Consider the following 17,705-nt stretch of genomic DNA (forward strand, 5'->3'; position numbering starts at 1 on the left):
TAGATCTGTCTACCTCTGCCCTCAGAGTGCTGGGATTAAAGGTGGGTGCCACTACAGCCTGGCTGCTACCAAACACTTTTGAATATAAATTTCAGAACATTCTATCTAAGGTACTTAGTTGCTCAGTCTGAAAAGGGAAGTTTGAGCTCAGGGCTCCTCCATGCTGGAGATATGCTGGAAGCCTGTGATTTTCTGGTTGACTGTACATAAGGGCCCCTTATTGGAGGGTTTTGGCCCGAGGCTCTAGAATGGAAACTCAAAATTAACAGCATTCGTTTGGTTACTATTTATTGACTGCCCGCCTGTGTAGTGTAAAAGATGCTGGAGAGAAGTAATAAGTACCAAGGTCCAGCCCTTAAATTCAGACAGTTCACAAACAAGGGCAAATGAGTTGGTTATAATCAATTAGGGGCAGTTTATGGTGTCAGCAACTTGAGGTCAGACCTCTCTGGAGGAGTGTCAGTCATGCCCTTTCCTGAAGGCCAGAGAGGAACAACCCGGTTAAGATCTGGGGGCTGAGCATCCAAGGGGTGGGGCCAGCTTCTATCTCTCTCTCTCTCTTTTAAAATTACTACTTTTAAAATTCATTTGATATACCAACCACAGTTTCCCCCTCCCTGCCCTCTTCCTGCTCCCTCCGTGTCCTCCCACCCCGTCCCCTCCATCCACTCCTCAGAAAGGGTAGGGCAGCCTCCCTTGGGTTGAGGCAGGACCAAATCCCTCTTCCTGCATTGAGGCTGAGCAAGGCACTCCACCATATAGAATGGCCTCCAAAAAGCCAGCTCATGCACCAGGGATAGATCTTGGTCCCACTGCCAAGGGCCCCACAAACAGACCAGGCCACAGAACTGTCACCCACGTGCAGAGGGTCTAGTTTGTGACCAGCTACTCTTAAACACCCAGCAGCTCCTATGTGGGTCTCCTGGCTCTGGCAGAGGTGTGATATTTGATGTCCTCAGTGTTAAGCTTTCTCCTCCTTTGGTTTGCAGACAGCTGTTATCAGTTATGACTATCTCACCTCCCTGAGGAGTGTCCCATATGGCTCAGAGGAGTATTTGCAGCGTCGATCCCAGGTAAGGGACCTGTGGGACCTATCAGAGCTGGGCTAGGATGGGGCATATCTGAAGAGTGGGCATAGCTAGTTTACTTTCTATGGAAAGTTGGGCTGAGGACAGAGTGGGCATTGAGGTAGTGGTCGCTGGCCATGGGATTTTGGACAAAGGGAGCGGAAGGTCACCTGCTCCTTCCTATGCAGGTGCCTTAGTACCTGTGAGTGGGACTGCCATCACACATCAAACTGGGTCTTCCATACAGTGGTGGTTTGAAAGAATGGCCCCCAAAGGGAGGAGGCGGGGCTTTGTTGGAGTGGGTGTGGCTTTTTAGAGGAAGTATGTCACTGTGGAGGTGGGCTTTGAATCGCATATATGCTGAAGCCACACCCAGTGTCTCAGATCACTTCCTGTTGCCTGCGAGTCAAGATGTAAGAACTCGCAGCCGTCTCTTTAGTACCATATCTGTGTGCATGCTGCCTTGCTCCCTGCCATGATGATAATGAACTGAACCTGTAAAATTATATAGCAGTCCCAATGAAATGTTTTCCTTTGTAAGAGTTACTGTGGTCATGGTGTCTCTTCACAGTAATAGAAACTCTAAGATACTAAGGTCATTATCTATAAAGTGCTGTTGGTGAGGTCACTGAGTGTTTCTGGTGACAGTAGGAATGTGAACTGCTTTCGGAGGGATAACAACTTCCAGGCTGTGTTAAGCGGAAAGAAAAGGTCCTCTGGAGGCCATTGGGACCTTTTGTAGGAGTAGAGCTGTGTGTAACCTCACACACCTCCTCAGTCAGAATGTGGTAGTTGATGTAAGTGTATTAGCGATACCAGGGAGATGGGGGGGGGGCGTCAAAGATGAGGTAAAAAACAGAGAGGTGGACAGTAGGCTGGTGTGCCTTTGCTCAGGGGGTTCCTGTGCTGGACTGTCCTTAGACTGCTTAGTTTTGGGCTCAGTGTGGACATCTCCCCCCTGTGCTGCTTTCCTTCCAGGCATCCTTTGTTGGATGGATTAGTTAATTAAAACGTTAATTTAAACTTTTTATTATCATATTTTAACTATCCACAAAAGCAACAGAGAGCAGAGCAGAGTATAATGACCTCACCCCTCCCTCCCATGGAACTGCCCAGCCTAAAGAGTGATTGGTTTGTCATTCTCTGTTTTATTTACTCACTCTGAAGTGTTTAAATGAAACCTCAGGTGCCATGTTGTTTCATATATAAATTCTCTAATAGAGAAAGACCTTGAGAAACCACAGCCATAATATGTGGTCACCTTTAATGAGACGAGCAGTTCCGCAGCACCGTCTGATTCATGTCGATTGCCCTTCTCTCAGAAATGGTTTTTTAAAGTATTTATTTATGTATGGGCATGTGTGAGCTGTGTGAGTGTATACACTGGGTGTACTACTCTGCCACTCTTTGCTTGATTTCCTTATGCCGGGTCTGTCACTGACCCTGGTGTGAGGCTGGTGGTCTGCAAGCCCCCAGCGATCTTCCTGTCTCCGCCATGCTCACAATGCTGGGGTTATAGGTGTATGCCACCACATCTGGCTTTTTACCTGGACTCTGGGAATTTGAACCCAGGTCCTTATGCTGGCACTTTTACACACTGAGCCATCTCCCTAGCCCTGAGATGTCTATTTATGGTTAGTTTGTTCCAACCTGGATCCAGACATGGTATGTATGTATGTATGCATTGCATTTTGTTGACATTCCCTGAGTCTTTTAGAATCTATAACATTTCTTCCCTCTTCCTTTATTTTATTTTTTATTTGGTTATTCACTTGTTGCAGAGGCAGATCATTTATCCTGTAGAATTTCCACACTCATGATTTGGCTGATTGCACCCTCAAAGTGCTATTTAATGGGAAATGCTTTCAAACGACTCGCAATTCAAAATATACAATATTTGAAACAGACAAAATGACCCATGTTCCTCAGGTACCCAATTTCCCTGCCTGGAGGCAATCATCATTTCTTGTGTATCTTTCCAGAGCTATCTTCCTGGAATTTAATCACTCTGTCTTTATTCCTGCCATAGTTGATAGTTAGTTACACATCCTCTCTCAGGCTGTTGCTTCTCTTATACTGGAGATGGGGGCTCTTGATTTGCATATTTAATCTTCAGCAATAATGCCCAGGATGGGGGCTGAAGAGATGGCTCAGTGGTTAAGAGCACTGGCTGCTCTTCTAGAGGAGCCAGGTTCAATTCCCAGCACCCACATGACAGCTCACAGCTGTCTGTAACTTCAAGATCTGACAACCTCACATAGACATACACACACAGGCAAAACTACCAATACACATAAAATAAAATAAATGATAAAAAGTAATGCCTAGGATGGAGTAGATTTAATGTCTGTTTCAGTGTCAGGTTATGCCCTCGCCTTTGGAGAGGCCACAGAAAAGAGTCTAAGGTTTTCATTTAGAAATCCCGAGTTTGTGTCTTGGCTTTGGGAAAGTCATTTAGCCCTGTGGAGTGACTGTTTTCCTTGTTTGTGACTAGAGATGGTTATTCTTACTCACCAAGGATTATGTAGTCACCATTGGAGTCAGTGAAAGACAAAGCAGATGGGAAGGTCTCCTAGAAGGTGTGCTTCATGAGGACAGACCAGTGTACGATGCGAGTTTCCAGGTCTGCAGCGCCAACACAACAAGTACCTGGGATATAGCTAGCTCTGAATAAAGACTTGAGCAAATGAATGAATGGCATAAAGGGTTCGTTGGAATATCTCAAAGCCCTTGTCTTTGAGGTATGGTTGCCCTCCATGTTTCTGCATGTCCTTTCTCCATCAATTCCAAGCTGCATCCCTTGGAATCCTCCAGAGTGACAATTCTTCAGAGGTACCCAGGTCAGGACTAGGGTAAGGGTTGTCTTGGGGAATCTAAGGAGCAGGCGGGCTGTGAAGAGATTCACTCTCCAGTATGCCAGTCATCTGAAAGGCAGTGATGCTTTAGCTCCCCCAGAAGCTGACAGCTCTGGGGAATCTGATGAGGCAAGTACAGCCAGGCCTTTGGTGAGAAGGCAACGTGTGGTGGCTGGATGTATCAGATAATGGAGTGTAGGCTGGTTCCTGGGAGTTGTGCCTGGGAAGAGGATCCAGCAGGCACAGAAGGGCCTGCATAAATACTGCAGGAGTATTCTCATCATTGTGATGGGTAAAGGAGTGATCAAGGAGAAGCATCATTATCTCACTGGTCAAGCCAGCATCTCCAGGTTCCAGAGTGTGTTAGAGCCAAGGGACTAACAGTGCTGCAGTCAGTGACTTGAAGCTCCTTCAAGGCTGGCACTGGCAGGCTGTTTCGTGTCTCACACTGCATCGTGAAGGGGAGGAAGAGAAAGCACATGGTGCTTTGCTAGGCAGCTGCGGGTGTAAGGGTGGGTCCTGGAGAACTGGACTCCTGATGCCTAGATGCTTGTAACTGAGGTTTGTTTGGCTGGAAATGTTCACCATCCAGAAGGAAGTTGCTCCTAGTATAGTCAAAAGGCTGGAGGTGACAGGACAGGATGGAGTTGATTCTGAATGAAGGATTGGGCTATAGTGCATATCCTCTTCATAGGGAACAATTTCTGGACTTTTCTTTGATGATCTACCATATTGTATTTTCTCTGTATGTTACACATACACAGTTGTATGAGTTTTAGGTCTCCACAAGCAGTTGATGGAGTCAATTCTGCTTGTTATAGGAATTATATAAACCCAGGGACAGATTTTGGGGTTCAAGTCGAAGATCAGAAAAGCAAAGCAGCCAAGGCAGTAGCTCTTACCTCTACCAAGCTGAAATGGCAGAGATTCCTTTCTCCACTTAGCCATATCACTCCTGTCTCCACCTCCCTAGTGTTAGGATTAAAGGTATGAGCTCTGTTACCCTTTAGACTGATTCACTCTCGTGTAGCCTAGGGTGGCCTTGAACTCAAAGAGCTCCACCTGCTTCTGCCTCCCAAGTGCTGGGCTTAAAGGCATCCATCACCACTATCTCACTCTATGGCTGTGGCTATCTTTGCATTTTGATCTCCAGAGGCTTTAAATCATAAATAACTAATCACCACATTTGCTGGTTCCAGGTATTGATTTAGGGACGGTCTCTAGACTAGTTCTGACCAATGAACAGTATTAGGTCTAAGACATTTCTTTTGGAACTTCAGCTTCCTCTTTCTGCTGGGTTAACTGAGAGTGTAGGCTGTTGCATCTTGCCACTGTAAAGAAAAAAAAAATCCATTTGTGGGTGAAGTTGGTGCTGAAGAGTTGGATTATTTGAGTTCCTGTATCTAGTCAAACCTGAAGCCAGCCTTTCAGTAGACTTCTCAGTTATGTCTTCCAGTAAATTCTTTTTTGTCGTTTAACGTGATTTGCATTTAATATTAATTCAAACCAATGAGTCTTGGTAATACTGGGAACTCTTGGAGAAGGATGCCTGGGTTGGAAGCATGATTGACATTTTGACAGGCCACAGAAAGATCAATAATTCAAGGGAAATGATGGCAAGGAGAGGTTTGTATGATACAAGGTTTAAATGGAGCCACTGTGGACCAGGAACCATCTCTCTAGCCCTAGTATATTGTCTTTTTTTGTTTAACTCTAGACAGTCTAAGACAGACAAAATTATGTACATTCAGGGTGATATTGCCATAGACAGATGCCCTAAGGCAGATAAGACCTCTAAGGAAGGCCTACGAGAGCAGAATGGCCTCAGATGGTTGAGGTTGTATATTAAGGCAGTATTGAAGCTCAGAGTGGAAAGGTGGAATGAGACATACATTCTCAGGGACAAAGTGATTTTAGCTGAGGCTCATGGGTAAGATTTGGGGGACTGCCCATAAGAAACAGAGGTTAGTTCGGTGTGTTTTGGTTACATTTGTGTTGCTGTGGGCAAATACCTGACAGAAACTTCTTCCAGGAAGGAAGGTTCATTTTGGCTCAGAGGTTTGGAGACATTTCAGTCCGTCATGGAGGGCATGCAAGGTGGCTTTCACCAGCTCTTGCTGCTGAGTTGTCCCTCTGCCTCTGAGCCTGAGTCTGGGTCTAGCTGCTGCTGGGGTGGGACCCGAGGGGTACAGAGGAGGATAGAGCTTCTTCCTAGGAAGTTCCTAACCTACCTGATCAATTAGACAAGCAGTTAATTCCACAAACATTTGGCATTGGTATTCCCCAGTGAAGGGGTGAGTGGACCCTCCGAGGGATGAGTAGATGTCCGCTCTTTGCTTCTGGAAGGAGAATCAACTCCAGCTGTTGAACAGCTGCTTGTGTTGAGGACAGTTCTTCCTCCAGCATAGAGAAAGGATGGCCATTCAAAAAGCATTCTAAGGATCTTGGTTTGCAAAAGGGAACCACTGTGGTACGGGTGGTTCTTCAGAAATATTCTCTGAGATGTGAGTACCATCTGCCCAAACCATTCTTCTTCTTCCTCCCCCAACTTTTTTTTTTTTTTTTTTTTTTTTGAGACAGGGTTTCTCTGTGTTGCCCTGGCTGTCCTGGAACTCATGTTGTAGCTTAGGCTGTCATGCAGAGCTGTCATCTCTGCATATAGACTTGTATTCTAAAATATGTGATGACTGTGTTTGACCCATCAGCCACTGGCTCCCAACAGAGTGGGGGGTGGGGTGGGTGCACGCTGGAGAAAGCCTCATCTGCAGCGTGGGGACTGTGTAATTGTTCCAGAGTTCCTCTGCACACGCAGTGCCTGCCCACCTGGTGGGGGTCCCTTTCAGTGCATTTTCACACCCTGTGCCCCAAAGACCCCTTTTTTTCTGCTTCCCCTGGTTATCAGGAGCGTTTGCCTGCAAACATTCTGCATAGAGAAGGGAAATTGAATCCTCGATATCTCTGTGACTGGCTTTCTCAGGGCTTGTGATAAATTTCACCTGTAATGTTCTGGGGTGGGGTCACCTGAGAATTGGTTCTCTGGGGCGAGGGAGGCAGTCTGTGATTGAGCATGCACCTCTTTCTGGCCTTCTGTGTCCCCAGGTCTTCCCAAGCTCCCAAATCAGTGCAGTTCTCTGTAGAGGCTCTGAGCCTTTCTGATCCTGGGATTGGTTGACAGGAGTAGGCGTAGGTGCAGTCTGGGGGACTTAGAGAACTCTGCCCTCTCTTGTGGGGAAGCATGCTGGGCTGCAGCTTTTCCCTGGAGCTGGGCTCACTGGTGGTGGCCTCTCTGTAGGCCCAAGGACATGCCAGTACCTTCTTCCTTCCTAGGCTCATTCGTGGCCAATGGACTAGCACCCTGTTTTGTCATCTCAGCATACAGACTTGTATTCTAAAATATGGGAAACATTTAAGAACTAGTATTGGTAAAATTGGTTTTGAACTCTTTCTCTTTTCTTTAAATTAAAAAAAATTAGACTCATTAATTTTACTTTATGTGTGCATATTTTGCTTGTGTGTATGTATGTGTGGTCATGTGTGTGCCTGGTGTCTGCTGAGGTTAGAAGAAGGCATAGGATCCCTTTGCCCTGGAGTTATGGGTGGTTGTGAACCACCGCGTAGGTGCTGAGAGTTGAACCTGGATCCTCTTCAAGAGCAACAGTGTTCTTAACCAGTGAGCCATTTCTCTAGTACACACTTTGACGTTTTAAGTAATTACATTTACTTGTTTATGCATGTGTGTGCATGCGTGCTTTCACATGTCTTGCAAGAGCCATCTCTCTCCTTTTGTCATATGGGTCCTGGGGATTGCACAGGCTTGGCAGCAAGTGCCTTTACCTGATAAGCCATCCTGCTGGCCCTCTCTCCTCTTTAATTATAAATTAATGCTAATGGCATTCCTGTACTATCTACAGCTGCCTGTGCACCCCCCCTTTTTTTTTCCACACTGCAAAGGGTCACCTTATGAGAAGCAAGCCTAAACCATCGGTAGGGATGATGGACCAGATTCTGGATGGCACCCACTCACCATTGCCATCTCCTCTCCCCTGCTGAGTCTGGCCACTCTCTTTCCATTCTTCTCCTGATTCTTCTGTTTGCTTTCTCTTTTTTTTTTAATTTCTGGGACTGCATCAGGCTCACAGAAGCCTGGAGTTGGGTTTTACTTCCGCTGTCCAAAGGCTGTGGTTGGAGTGATGTGAAACAGGCCCCTACACTTTCGGCAGTAAGAATGCTATTTCCGACTGTCAGGAGGTCAGGAGCACCTGCATTAGCTGAGTACCTGTATGTACATGTCTGTAGTCGCTTGCCTTCTCACTGTCAGGACCCTTGGGGCTGCTGTCAGCTTGTCCCTGTCTTCTGGCTCCACGGGATGGTGGGGATGGTGATAGTCCTATTTCCCAGAGAGAAACTCATAGACTCTGCACCCAATTGAAGGCCCTCAGCAGGGCGGGAACTGCAGAAATCAGCTTCTACCTGCTGTTGCCTAATTTAGATGCATCCCAGCCTGACAAAAACAGGTTCTCTGATGCTACAGGCAGGTGTTCAAGACAGGTATGATGGTAAGGACTCTGTTACCTGTCCTAATTCCCAGACAGTCCAGCAGTATAGATACGGTTGTTCTCATAGTAAAGAAACTTGAAAAAATAAATTTCCTAGGTTAGAATACAAACTGGGTTTCCCAATGTCATTCTCACACATATGTCATTATATTTTGTTCTTGTTTGTTCCTCCTCCCACTGATCTCTCCTGTGTCCCTCCTCCAGCCCATCCCTTCTTCCCTAGTCAGTCCCCTTTCAGATAAAGAAACTTGGGCACAGGTTTGTTAAGTGACTTGTCTAGGGGTCCACAGCTAATCACTGGGTCCACAGCTAATGACTTAACACAACAAAACTATATCTTCCTATAGTTCCAGAGGCCGGAGTCCAAGTCAAGGGTTGTGCTGGTTCTGGGGGCTCTAGGGAAGAATCTTTGGCTTCCTCTGGAAGCTCCCAGTAGCCCTATGGCTGCATCTCTCTAATTTCCTCCTCTACTTCCTCCTCTTTTCCCTGAAAGGACCGTTGTCATTGGCCTTAGACATGCATCCCTTCTCTCCCAGGTCGCCTAGGCTGATCGCATCCGAAAATGCTCACTAATGTTGGCAAAAGTCCTCTTTCTAAATAAGGTTACAATTTTAGGTTCCAGGGGCTAGGATGTGTCTGCATCTCTGTGTGTGTGTGTGTGTGTGTGTCTGTGTGTTTGTGTATGTGTGCAGATGAGCTGCTTGGTGTGGCCCTTTCTAAACCTGTGCCCACCACTTCCTGACTGGAGCACCCAGGACTCCTCCAGCCTACAGTTGCACAGGCATGGGTTTGCTTGTTGTATTAAAGAGTACGGGCTGTTAAGTCTTGACGTTCTGCTATTCTCCTACCTTCCATGCCTTCAGCTCTTGGCCATTTCTTCTGAAGACCTTTGGTCTGTTCATATCGGATTTAAGGATTCTCACACCTTAATGTGTTCAGGCGGTCAGGCCTCAGGGGCTGTGAGGACAGCTTTGTACCTGGGGAGGTATGATGGATGTGGTACTCTTGCCTCAGTGGCCGCACCTCTAAAATAGGACTTGAGGAGCAGCGCGATCTTACTAATGAAGTGTGGAGGAAAGGGCTGCAGCCGCAAAGGTGGTCTGGCTGCTCATTAAGAGCAGCAGCAATTGAACAGGCTGCTCTTCATTCCTGTTTCTCATTCACTGTTGTGGCCCCAAGCAGCTATTTTCTACCAAATTAAAATCCACTCAGCGCTCTTCCTGTCCCCAAATAAAAACTCCTCTCCAAGCTCTTGCCTGTTACAGCAAGACTTTTTAATAGATTCTGCCTCGTAGAACCACAAGACATATGTCCAATTAGCAGAATAATTTTGCTTAAATATACAAATAAACTGTTGACTGACAACAGTGGCACATGTTTGAGGCTAATTTAAGGCAAAGTAGTTTGGGAACTGGGGTATTGTCGCCCCTCCCTATCTTAACCCATCGCTAGGCCTTTCCTTAAGGCACAGTTCTCCATCCTGACCATTTATATGATGGTGGGGGCATCTCCATGCTATGCTTCATCACTTGGCAGAGTATCCAAGCATGAATATTCATAGAACCAATGGAGCAGCCACTGCTTAGTGAGCATCTTTGGTATGCCAGCCACTCTGTGGGATGCTGGGCTTACAATGGACCATTCCTGAGGGGACAAGAGGTGACTAACAGCTGGGGGACTCACAAGAGCATCTGCTCCAAGAGCACAAGGGCTTGGTCTCTCTTGTATGCTGCTTCGTCGGTACACTTGGCACAGTAGGCTCAGGGTATATTCTTAGATGAGTTGTCGAGGGAAGGAGCAAGATATTTTGAGCTCTTATTGAGTGTCTTAGAGGAGATAAAATGCAGCCACGGGATTAAAGCAACTGAGGGCGGGGTTAAGGAGAGCTCTCTGACCTGGGCTGTGTCTGAAGAGCTGTCCAACAGCCAGCAAGTGGAGAGGGAGGGGGGTTGCTGTCAGAGCTGACTTTGCAGTTCCTGGGGCTCTGTGCAAAAGTGGCTTTGGCTAGGACTAGGTGAGCCTGTTTCCTTCCCTGTGTCTATTTTACCTTGCCACACTGATAATGGGTACTATCAAGAGATTGCAGCCTCCGTGCTAGTACATGGTCAGGGTCTGTGCCTGAAAGTGATGGAAGATCCCTGTCATGTGACCTTTTGACATTGCTGTGGCCATTCCGAGCCATGGTTGGGGATAGATGCTATATGGCTATTGTGTGACCCTGATTCTCCTCGTGCCTGTACGAGGCGCCTTGCATGGCTGCAGGGCAATGGCAGAATGCAAGCCAGCGTGGGCAGAGCTTCAGGGATTTCAGGGCAGAGGTAGGGAGGCTGGGGTTGGGAGAGCCAGTGTGCCCTAGCATGGGGAGTAGCCTCCAGGAACCCACCCTAAGGATGGAGAATCCCCCAGTCTAGACTCCACTGCACTGTCAGATTTCACTTAGAAACATCAACTCAGAAATAAAGTATTTCAAGGCAGCCACTGTGCTAGTTTCCTGTAAAAAATTGCTATTGAATGGTGGCTTAAAACAATACAGACTTGGAGGGTTGGAGGTCAGAAACCCAGAATGATTCTTTGTGGGGCAAAATAAAGGTGGTGTTTCCTGTGGCAGCACGGGAGGAGGATCCAGCTCTTCTTTTTTTTTTTTCCCCCCAAGAGACAGGGTCTCACTATGTAGCCTTGGCTGGCTTAGAACTCATCATGCAGACCAAGTTGGCTTTGAACTCATAGAAATTGTTCTGTCCCTGCTTCTGCTGTGATTAAGCATGTGTGTCATCGTACCTGACTATTTTCTGGATTTTAGAGATGCCCCAGGTTTCTTGGCTCATGGTCCCTCTCCCCATCTTCAGAGCCAGCAGCATCTGATCCAGTTCGTGTGCTGCTTTCTCCCTGGTTCTCTTCTGCCTTTGTCGTTCACTTCTAAGAACTGTGGAGATTACCTGTGGGTGCACCTGAGCAACGCCACTAATCTCACTATCAAGATTGGGGGGTTATTAGCAACCTTCTTCTTTTTTTTTTCTGTAAGCCTGTGAACCGCTGTTGGATCTCTCAAGAAAACAAATCTCCCCATGAGAAATTCCAAATGTCGTCACAAAGAATAGAGAGTAATAAAATGAACGTTGTACCTGGTGCCACCACCTAAAATATGTTGCCGTAATTCTTTTGTTTGCTTACTGCTGGAGAACTTTAAATTGTAATTTCAGTCTACGTCTCTAGACCAGGACAATTTGCTAAGAAGTCACAGTGTCATTAGTACGTGTAACGAGATTAGCAGGCATTAATGTCATCTGTATTCTTAACTTTCCTAATGCTGTGACACTTTAATACAGTTCCTCATGCCGTGGTGACTCCCAGCCATAAAATTATTTTCATTGCTACTACATAACTATAATTTTGCTACTGCTATGAATCGTAATGTAAATATTTTTGAGATAGAGGTTTGTCAAAGGGGTTGCCACCCACAGGTTGAGGACCACTGCTCCAGAGAACAGAAATAGGGCATGACTGTGCCCAAAGTGAAATGATTAGACTGACTGATGTGGACACGTTGGGTAGTCCAACAGTGGCTGTTTGTTCGCTGGAAAGTCTGAGAGCACCATAGCTTCTCAGAGCAGGAGGACAGATGCCTCTGAGTTCCAGTCTGGCATTAAAGATGTAGAAGATTCCCAGTACCCAGTGTTCTTCAGTCCTCATAGGAAGGCCCAAGAAACTGGGTTCTAATGTTAGCTAGCAAAGGTTGGCAGCAGCAGTGGCAGCAACAGCAACAGTAACAGCAACAGCAACAGAGTAGATGGGCTTAACCACAAGAAGCAAAAGCAGGCAGGCAAAAGCAGCTCTGCCATTTCCTCAGATCGATTTATATCTAGGCTGCTGTTGTAAGGTACTGTCCACTCTGGGGGAGTGTCTTCCCACTCAGATAATTCTTCTGCAAAAGTGTGTCTCTTAATTGATTTCAGACCCCGTCAAGTTGGCAATCACATCATCTAATTGCTCCCTGTAGTCAGTTTCTCTACCTAATGCCCTTCACATACCCCTGAACCTGCTGCCTAGCCTCATGCCCTTTCTAAGAGTGAGGCCTTCTTTTCTTGCCTACATTTTTTGGGGTTTGTGTAGGTGGAAGTTTCTGTCCTGGCAGTAGCTCCCAAATAACCAAACACAGAGGCTTATTTTAATTACAAATGCTCAGCCAATAGCTCAGGCTTATTACTATCGAGCTCTTACAACTTAAATTAACCAATTTCTATTAATCTATGTATTGCCACATGGCTCATGGATTTACCTGTCTTCCAGCATATCATGCTCCCTCTGTGTCTCCTGGCCACTCCACTGACTCTGCCCTTTTTCTTCCAAGCACTCCCAGTTTGGCTGTCCTGCCTAAACATCCTGCCTGGCTACCAGCTGGTCAGTTCTTTATTAACCAATGAGAATAATACATTTTCATAGTATACACAAGGATTATTCCGCAGCAGGTTTGGGTTCATTTCCTGCCATCAGCCATGAGAGCGTAAGGCTGTGTAGACATGAAAAGAGACTGTCATCCCACATCTGAGAGACAAGAGGGGAGACAGGCTGCCTGGTGTCTTATTCTGGTCATGGCTGTAGCATTTGTTATTCTTGTCTGTAATCACCATTCTAGAAATGCCCTCACTCTTCCAGCCACAGAGCAACCGTGAGAACAAATTAATTATGCATCTTCGTACCGTGTGTGATTAAGGGGCAGGTGGAGGGAAGGGTTCTCTGCAGCTTTTTTGGCCACAAGGCTCCCAATGGATAGTTTCCAGATGGAAGAGTACAGGTCCCTAGCTCCTGTGGGCATCTGTGGAGGCAGGCCTGCTCTTTGGCAGGAGGAGCTGCAAGTTGCCAGCAATAACATCATTAGTCTCTTAAATTTGCAACTCATTTGCTGAGTGCTTGCTGTCATGACAGCTCATTTGTGTTGATTCCAGGGATGCTGGGACGACTGTCTTTGGTTTGTACCTCCCTAAATGTTTGTTAGTAGTTTTAATTCCATCATTAGAGACTAATTTCTTCAGTCTAAAACTCTGTTCCCTCTTATGGTGCAGGTAGGTATTGGGCTGGGGAGATGGTGCATGCTGTGCAAGCATGAGGAGGACCTGAGTTCAAACCCCAGAACCCATGATCTAAGAAAGCCAGATAGCTGCAGTGGCACAAGCCTTTAGTCCCAGAACCTGGGAGAAAGAGGCAGGTAGATATCTGTGTTTGTGAGGCCAGCCTGGTCTATATGGCATGGTCCATGCCTGCTGGAATTTGGGTTCCTTTGTTTTAGTTACTTTCCAGTGCTATAATAAAACACTGTTGCCAAGGCAACTTATAGAAGGAGCTGGGGACATGCACTTTTTGGTTTGGAAAGTGTCTTTTTTAACTTCTATTTAAATATGGCATTTAAGTATGGTGGCATTATGCACTCAGACTGTCCAACTCACACTCCTCCTGCCTTGGCTTCGATGCACTTTATAGTCTGGACAGGTTTTGAACTTGGGATCTTTTGCATTAGCCTCTGAGTGCTGGAAATACAGGCCTGCATCACCAGGCTGGGCATTAATGTTATTCATTACTAACTGTAGCATTGGTTTCAGGTCTGAGTTGATTTTGTTTGGTAATTTGTCCCTCTTCTCATGACAAGTGCTTTCTTGTTGCTCTGCATATCTGTTCATTTTCCTTTAGATCTTGAAATTTGATCTGGGACATTGTTCAGTTTCTGGGTGATAGTTTTGTTTTTTGTTTTTTGTCTTTTTTTTTTTTTTAAGTCTTTCTTTAATGTTTGTTAGTAGGGAATGAGATAGTATTTAGGCTGTCTCTGGCTACTGAGGCTAGAATTTCTTAGTTATGAATAATGTTCCATGACTTAGGAGACTTTTCCAGTCTGGATGGTAAGAGTAGGCCACATGTAAGTCCTGGAACTTAATTCTAATCTCTGGGGTTATTCTTTTTCTGGGCTCAAGCGGTTTTTGCATGGATGTGTGCTGATCAGCCTAAGTTGAATACCAGGGACTGGCTCTGTGCAGATTGCCAGTTTTCCTTTGTTATTGTTATCCTTTACTTCTCTCTCCTGCCCTGTGGACTCTTTCTAGACTTAACTCCATCTCCTTAACTCAAGGGTCCTTTCCACAGAGACTCTGCACTTAACTGGGGCCACCGTTGGCTTCACTTCTTTATACTGTCATTGCATGATGCATAGGGTTTTGAAAATCACTGTTTCATGTTTCAAATGGGAAGGTAAGGGAAGCATCCTTTTGGGACATCAAGGTCTATGGCCTGGGAGACTCCCAAGTTTAGAGTTGCCATTTCCTAAGGTGGGGAAGCCTGGGGTAGGGGATCATATTTTAGAGACATGGGTGTGGTGGGAAGGACATATCATGTTTGAGGCACTGATTGGATACTAGTGTGATGTCAGAGAGGCCATTGGATCTGTTCAGCTCAAGGCGGAGGAACTTCTGGGTAGGTGATGCTGATCTTTGTGCCCATAATGTATGGAGCTGGAGGATACTGCCCCGGGAGTAAAGCTAGAGGATCATACTAACTATTGTTTAATTTTCTGTTATTTTATTTTTTTGGGACAGGGTTTCTCTGTGGCTTTGGAAGCTGTCCAGGATCTAGTTCTTGTAGACCAGGATGGCCTCAAACTCACAGAGATCTGTCTGAGTTCTGGGATTACAAGTGTTCACCACCTCTTCCTGACTTAATTTTCTGTTGTCTTTGATTCCTTTGAAGTTCTAGGTCTTGTTGGCATTAGAAGGGTTTTTCTTCTCCATAACTGAGTCTGGGAGAGCTAGTACCTCTCCTGGCACTGTGACTTTCACATGCAAACCAACTGATGCAGAGTCCTTATTTCTCAACCACTTCCATTCAGCCTGTACACTCAAGGAGACATTCCCTTAGCTCTAAATGGTCAGGACCAAGTCCCAGATGACTAGCCATAGCTTCTGTGCTCCAGAGCCTGCAGAAATAACTAAGCCAGCCCGTCCTAAACTGTCCTGCCTCACCCATCTTTCCCATAGAACCCGCAACTCAGACTTTTGCCCTTGTTTTCTAGCTACCCTGGTAGTTTCCCACATAGCCCTGTGTGGCATGCACTGACTTCTAGGGGTGTGTGATTAAAAATTCTAAAATTTCCTTCATGATAATTGTGTCTGTGTTTATGAATCTTACCATACTTGTTTAAAACACTTCTCAGGTTCCCTTACAACAAGTATAGATGTACCAGCTTTGACTAAGAGCAGCATTTATCTGACTTCACTTCCCAGCAACCCCCTTGAGGTAGATACTGTTTATGGATGTGAAAACAGTTGGGAAGTTCTGTAATTTGCCCATGGTGATGCTGCTATCTATTCATTGTTGTTTTTGTCTTTGTGCTCATCTTCATCTTCTTTGGCATATGTTAGTATACAGTGCAGGGAGTTCATTATGATATTGCCAAGTGTGCACACATTATACTTAATCACATTCAAGACTCAGTTGGCTTTGTTTGGAATCGATGACTTTGTCTTTCATTGTATCTCCACTCTTTCCCATCTTTGAGTGGGGCACTTGTGTATCTGTCCCCTTGTCTCATGCCATTCCCAATCCTTGATCAGTTCTGATGAGGCCTCTGTGGATTCAGTCTGATGTGGGTACCTTTCTGGCAGGTTTGGGGAGGTGGGGTCCCTGCTCCCAGGGGTTGAGACAGGGAGAGAGACAATGGTCCTGCTTGGGCCTTTGCTTCATTGGCTCAAGTCGGCAATTAATCGGCACCGAGTTTATCTTATTAGTCACTCATTGTCTCCCCTCTCAAACCACAAACCAAGCTGTTGAGTAACAATGCTTTTTAATTAATATGAAGCAGATTAAAAGCCATTACAGCAAGGTGGTAATGAGGTAATCATAAGGCGTGTTATTGAGCTGGGAGTGGAAAGGGAGAAGGAGCCTGGGCAGGGAGACCAGGCCAGCTGTTCTGTGATAGTTCAGTGGGGATGGGAGGCAGGTGTTGGGAATCTTGGTGAGGAGGTGCTGCACCCATACATCCAGCTGATCAGTGAAGCCAGGTAATAGGTCAGGCCACAACTGGGGTCCAGTGAGCAAATAGGTACCAGATGTTAAAGGCAGAGGCAGGAATTGGGAGTTCTCCGAGGGGACCTGAAGTCTATATGTCTAGAATGATACTCTACTTGTGTGTTTCTGTCTCGTCCCTCCCTCCCTCTTCCCCTCTAGCTCCTTCTCTTCCTTTTGCGAGAAGGCCTAGAATTCTCTAGTTAATCCTAGGTCTCAAGCTCATGAGCCTCAGCCTCCAAGTGCTGGGATTATAGGACATGTGTGATTTGCATTTCTTGTATAAAAATGCTTTACAGTTTAGGTGACAGTCTGTGAAAGTAGATTTCGTTTTGTTAGGTTGTAGGGACCAGGTCTGTTAGACTGAATATGCATTTGTAATGGGCTAGACTGGATATGTGTGGGTGGTGGGTTGGGTTTCTTTCTTTCTTTCTTTTTTTTTTTTTTTGCTTTTGGCCTGGAACCCAAAGTGATCTGCCTGCCCCCCCTCCCAGTGCTGGGATTAAAGGAATGTGCCACTATTCATGGTTTTTTGATTGTTTATTTTTGTATTTTTAAAAACACATTTATTCACTATTTAATTAGTTCTTTGAGCATTTCATATATGTTCTGGTCATATTTATTCTCCTTCCCCTAGTTCTTCAAGACCCATCCCCCTCCATTTTCATTTAACTCTTAATCCACCAAAGGACATTTTTCTGTTTACCCTTCCTCTCCCAAAGCAAAGAATTGCCAAGAGCTCAGCTAGGGGTGGATCTGTGCGTTCATGTACTTTCTTGTGATGGGATTTGGTTAGGTTTGGGCTTGCATAGGACTCGTATGTCACAACCACTGTGAGTTCATCTGTGTGGTTGCCTTGCTGTGCCTTACTGTTTCTCTGCAGTCATCCACCACCTCTGGCTCTTAAACTCTTTTAGGTCCCTCTTCCATAGAGATCTCTGAGGATCAGGTGTGGTACTATTTTTTTCTGGTTTGTTTGTTTGTTTGTTTTTTGAGACAGGGTCTCTCTGTAGCTTTGGAGCCTGTCCTGGAACTAGCTCTGTAGACCAGGCTGGTCTCGAACTCACAGAGATCCGGCCACCTCTGCCTCTCGAGTGCTGGGATTAAAGGCTTGTGCCACCACTGCCCTGCTCCAGGTGTGTACGTTTGTTCCCCTTAGGGCTGGCATTGTCAGTCTCTTATTC

The 17,705-nt window shown here is 45.9% G+C and overlaps 1 protein-coding gene across 5 annotated transcripts in view; it reads left to right on the top strand.

The window, feature by feature from the left end:
* Adck1 (aarF domain containing kinase 1) overlaps window positions 1-17,705 on the top strand; it is an 89,307-nt gene that overhangs the window by 9,936 nt on the left and 61,666 nt on the right. For all 5 annotated transcript variants that reach the window (XM_051196117.1, XM_051196116.1, XM_051196119.1 and 2 more), the window contains exon 3: window positions 990-1,073. In XM_051196117.1, coding sequence (XP_051052074.1) covers window positions 990-1,073 — 84 coding nt within the window. The remainder of the gene's footprint in view (window positions 1-989; window positions 1,074-17,705) is intronic.

The sequence above is a fragment of the Phodopus roborovskii genome, unplaced genomic scaffold, assembly GCF_943737965.1.
Source record: "Phodopus roborovskii unplaced genomic scaffold, PHOROB, whole genome shotgun sequence".
Classification (NCBI taxonomy): domain Eukaryota; kingdom Metazoa; phylum Chordata; class Mammalia; order Rodentia; family Cricetidae; genus Phodopus; species Phodopus roborovskii.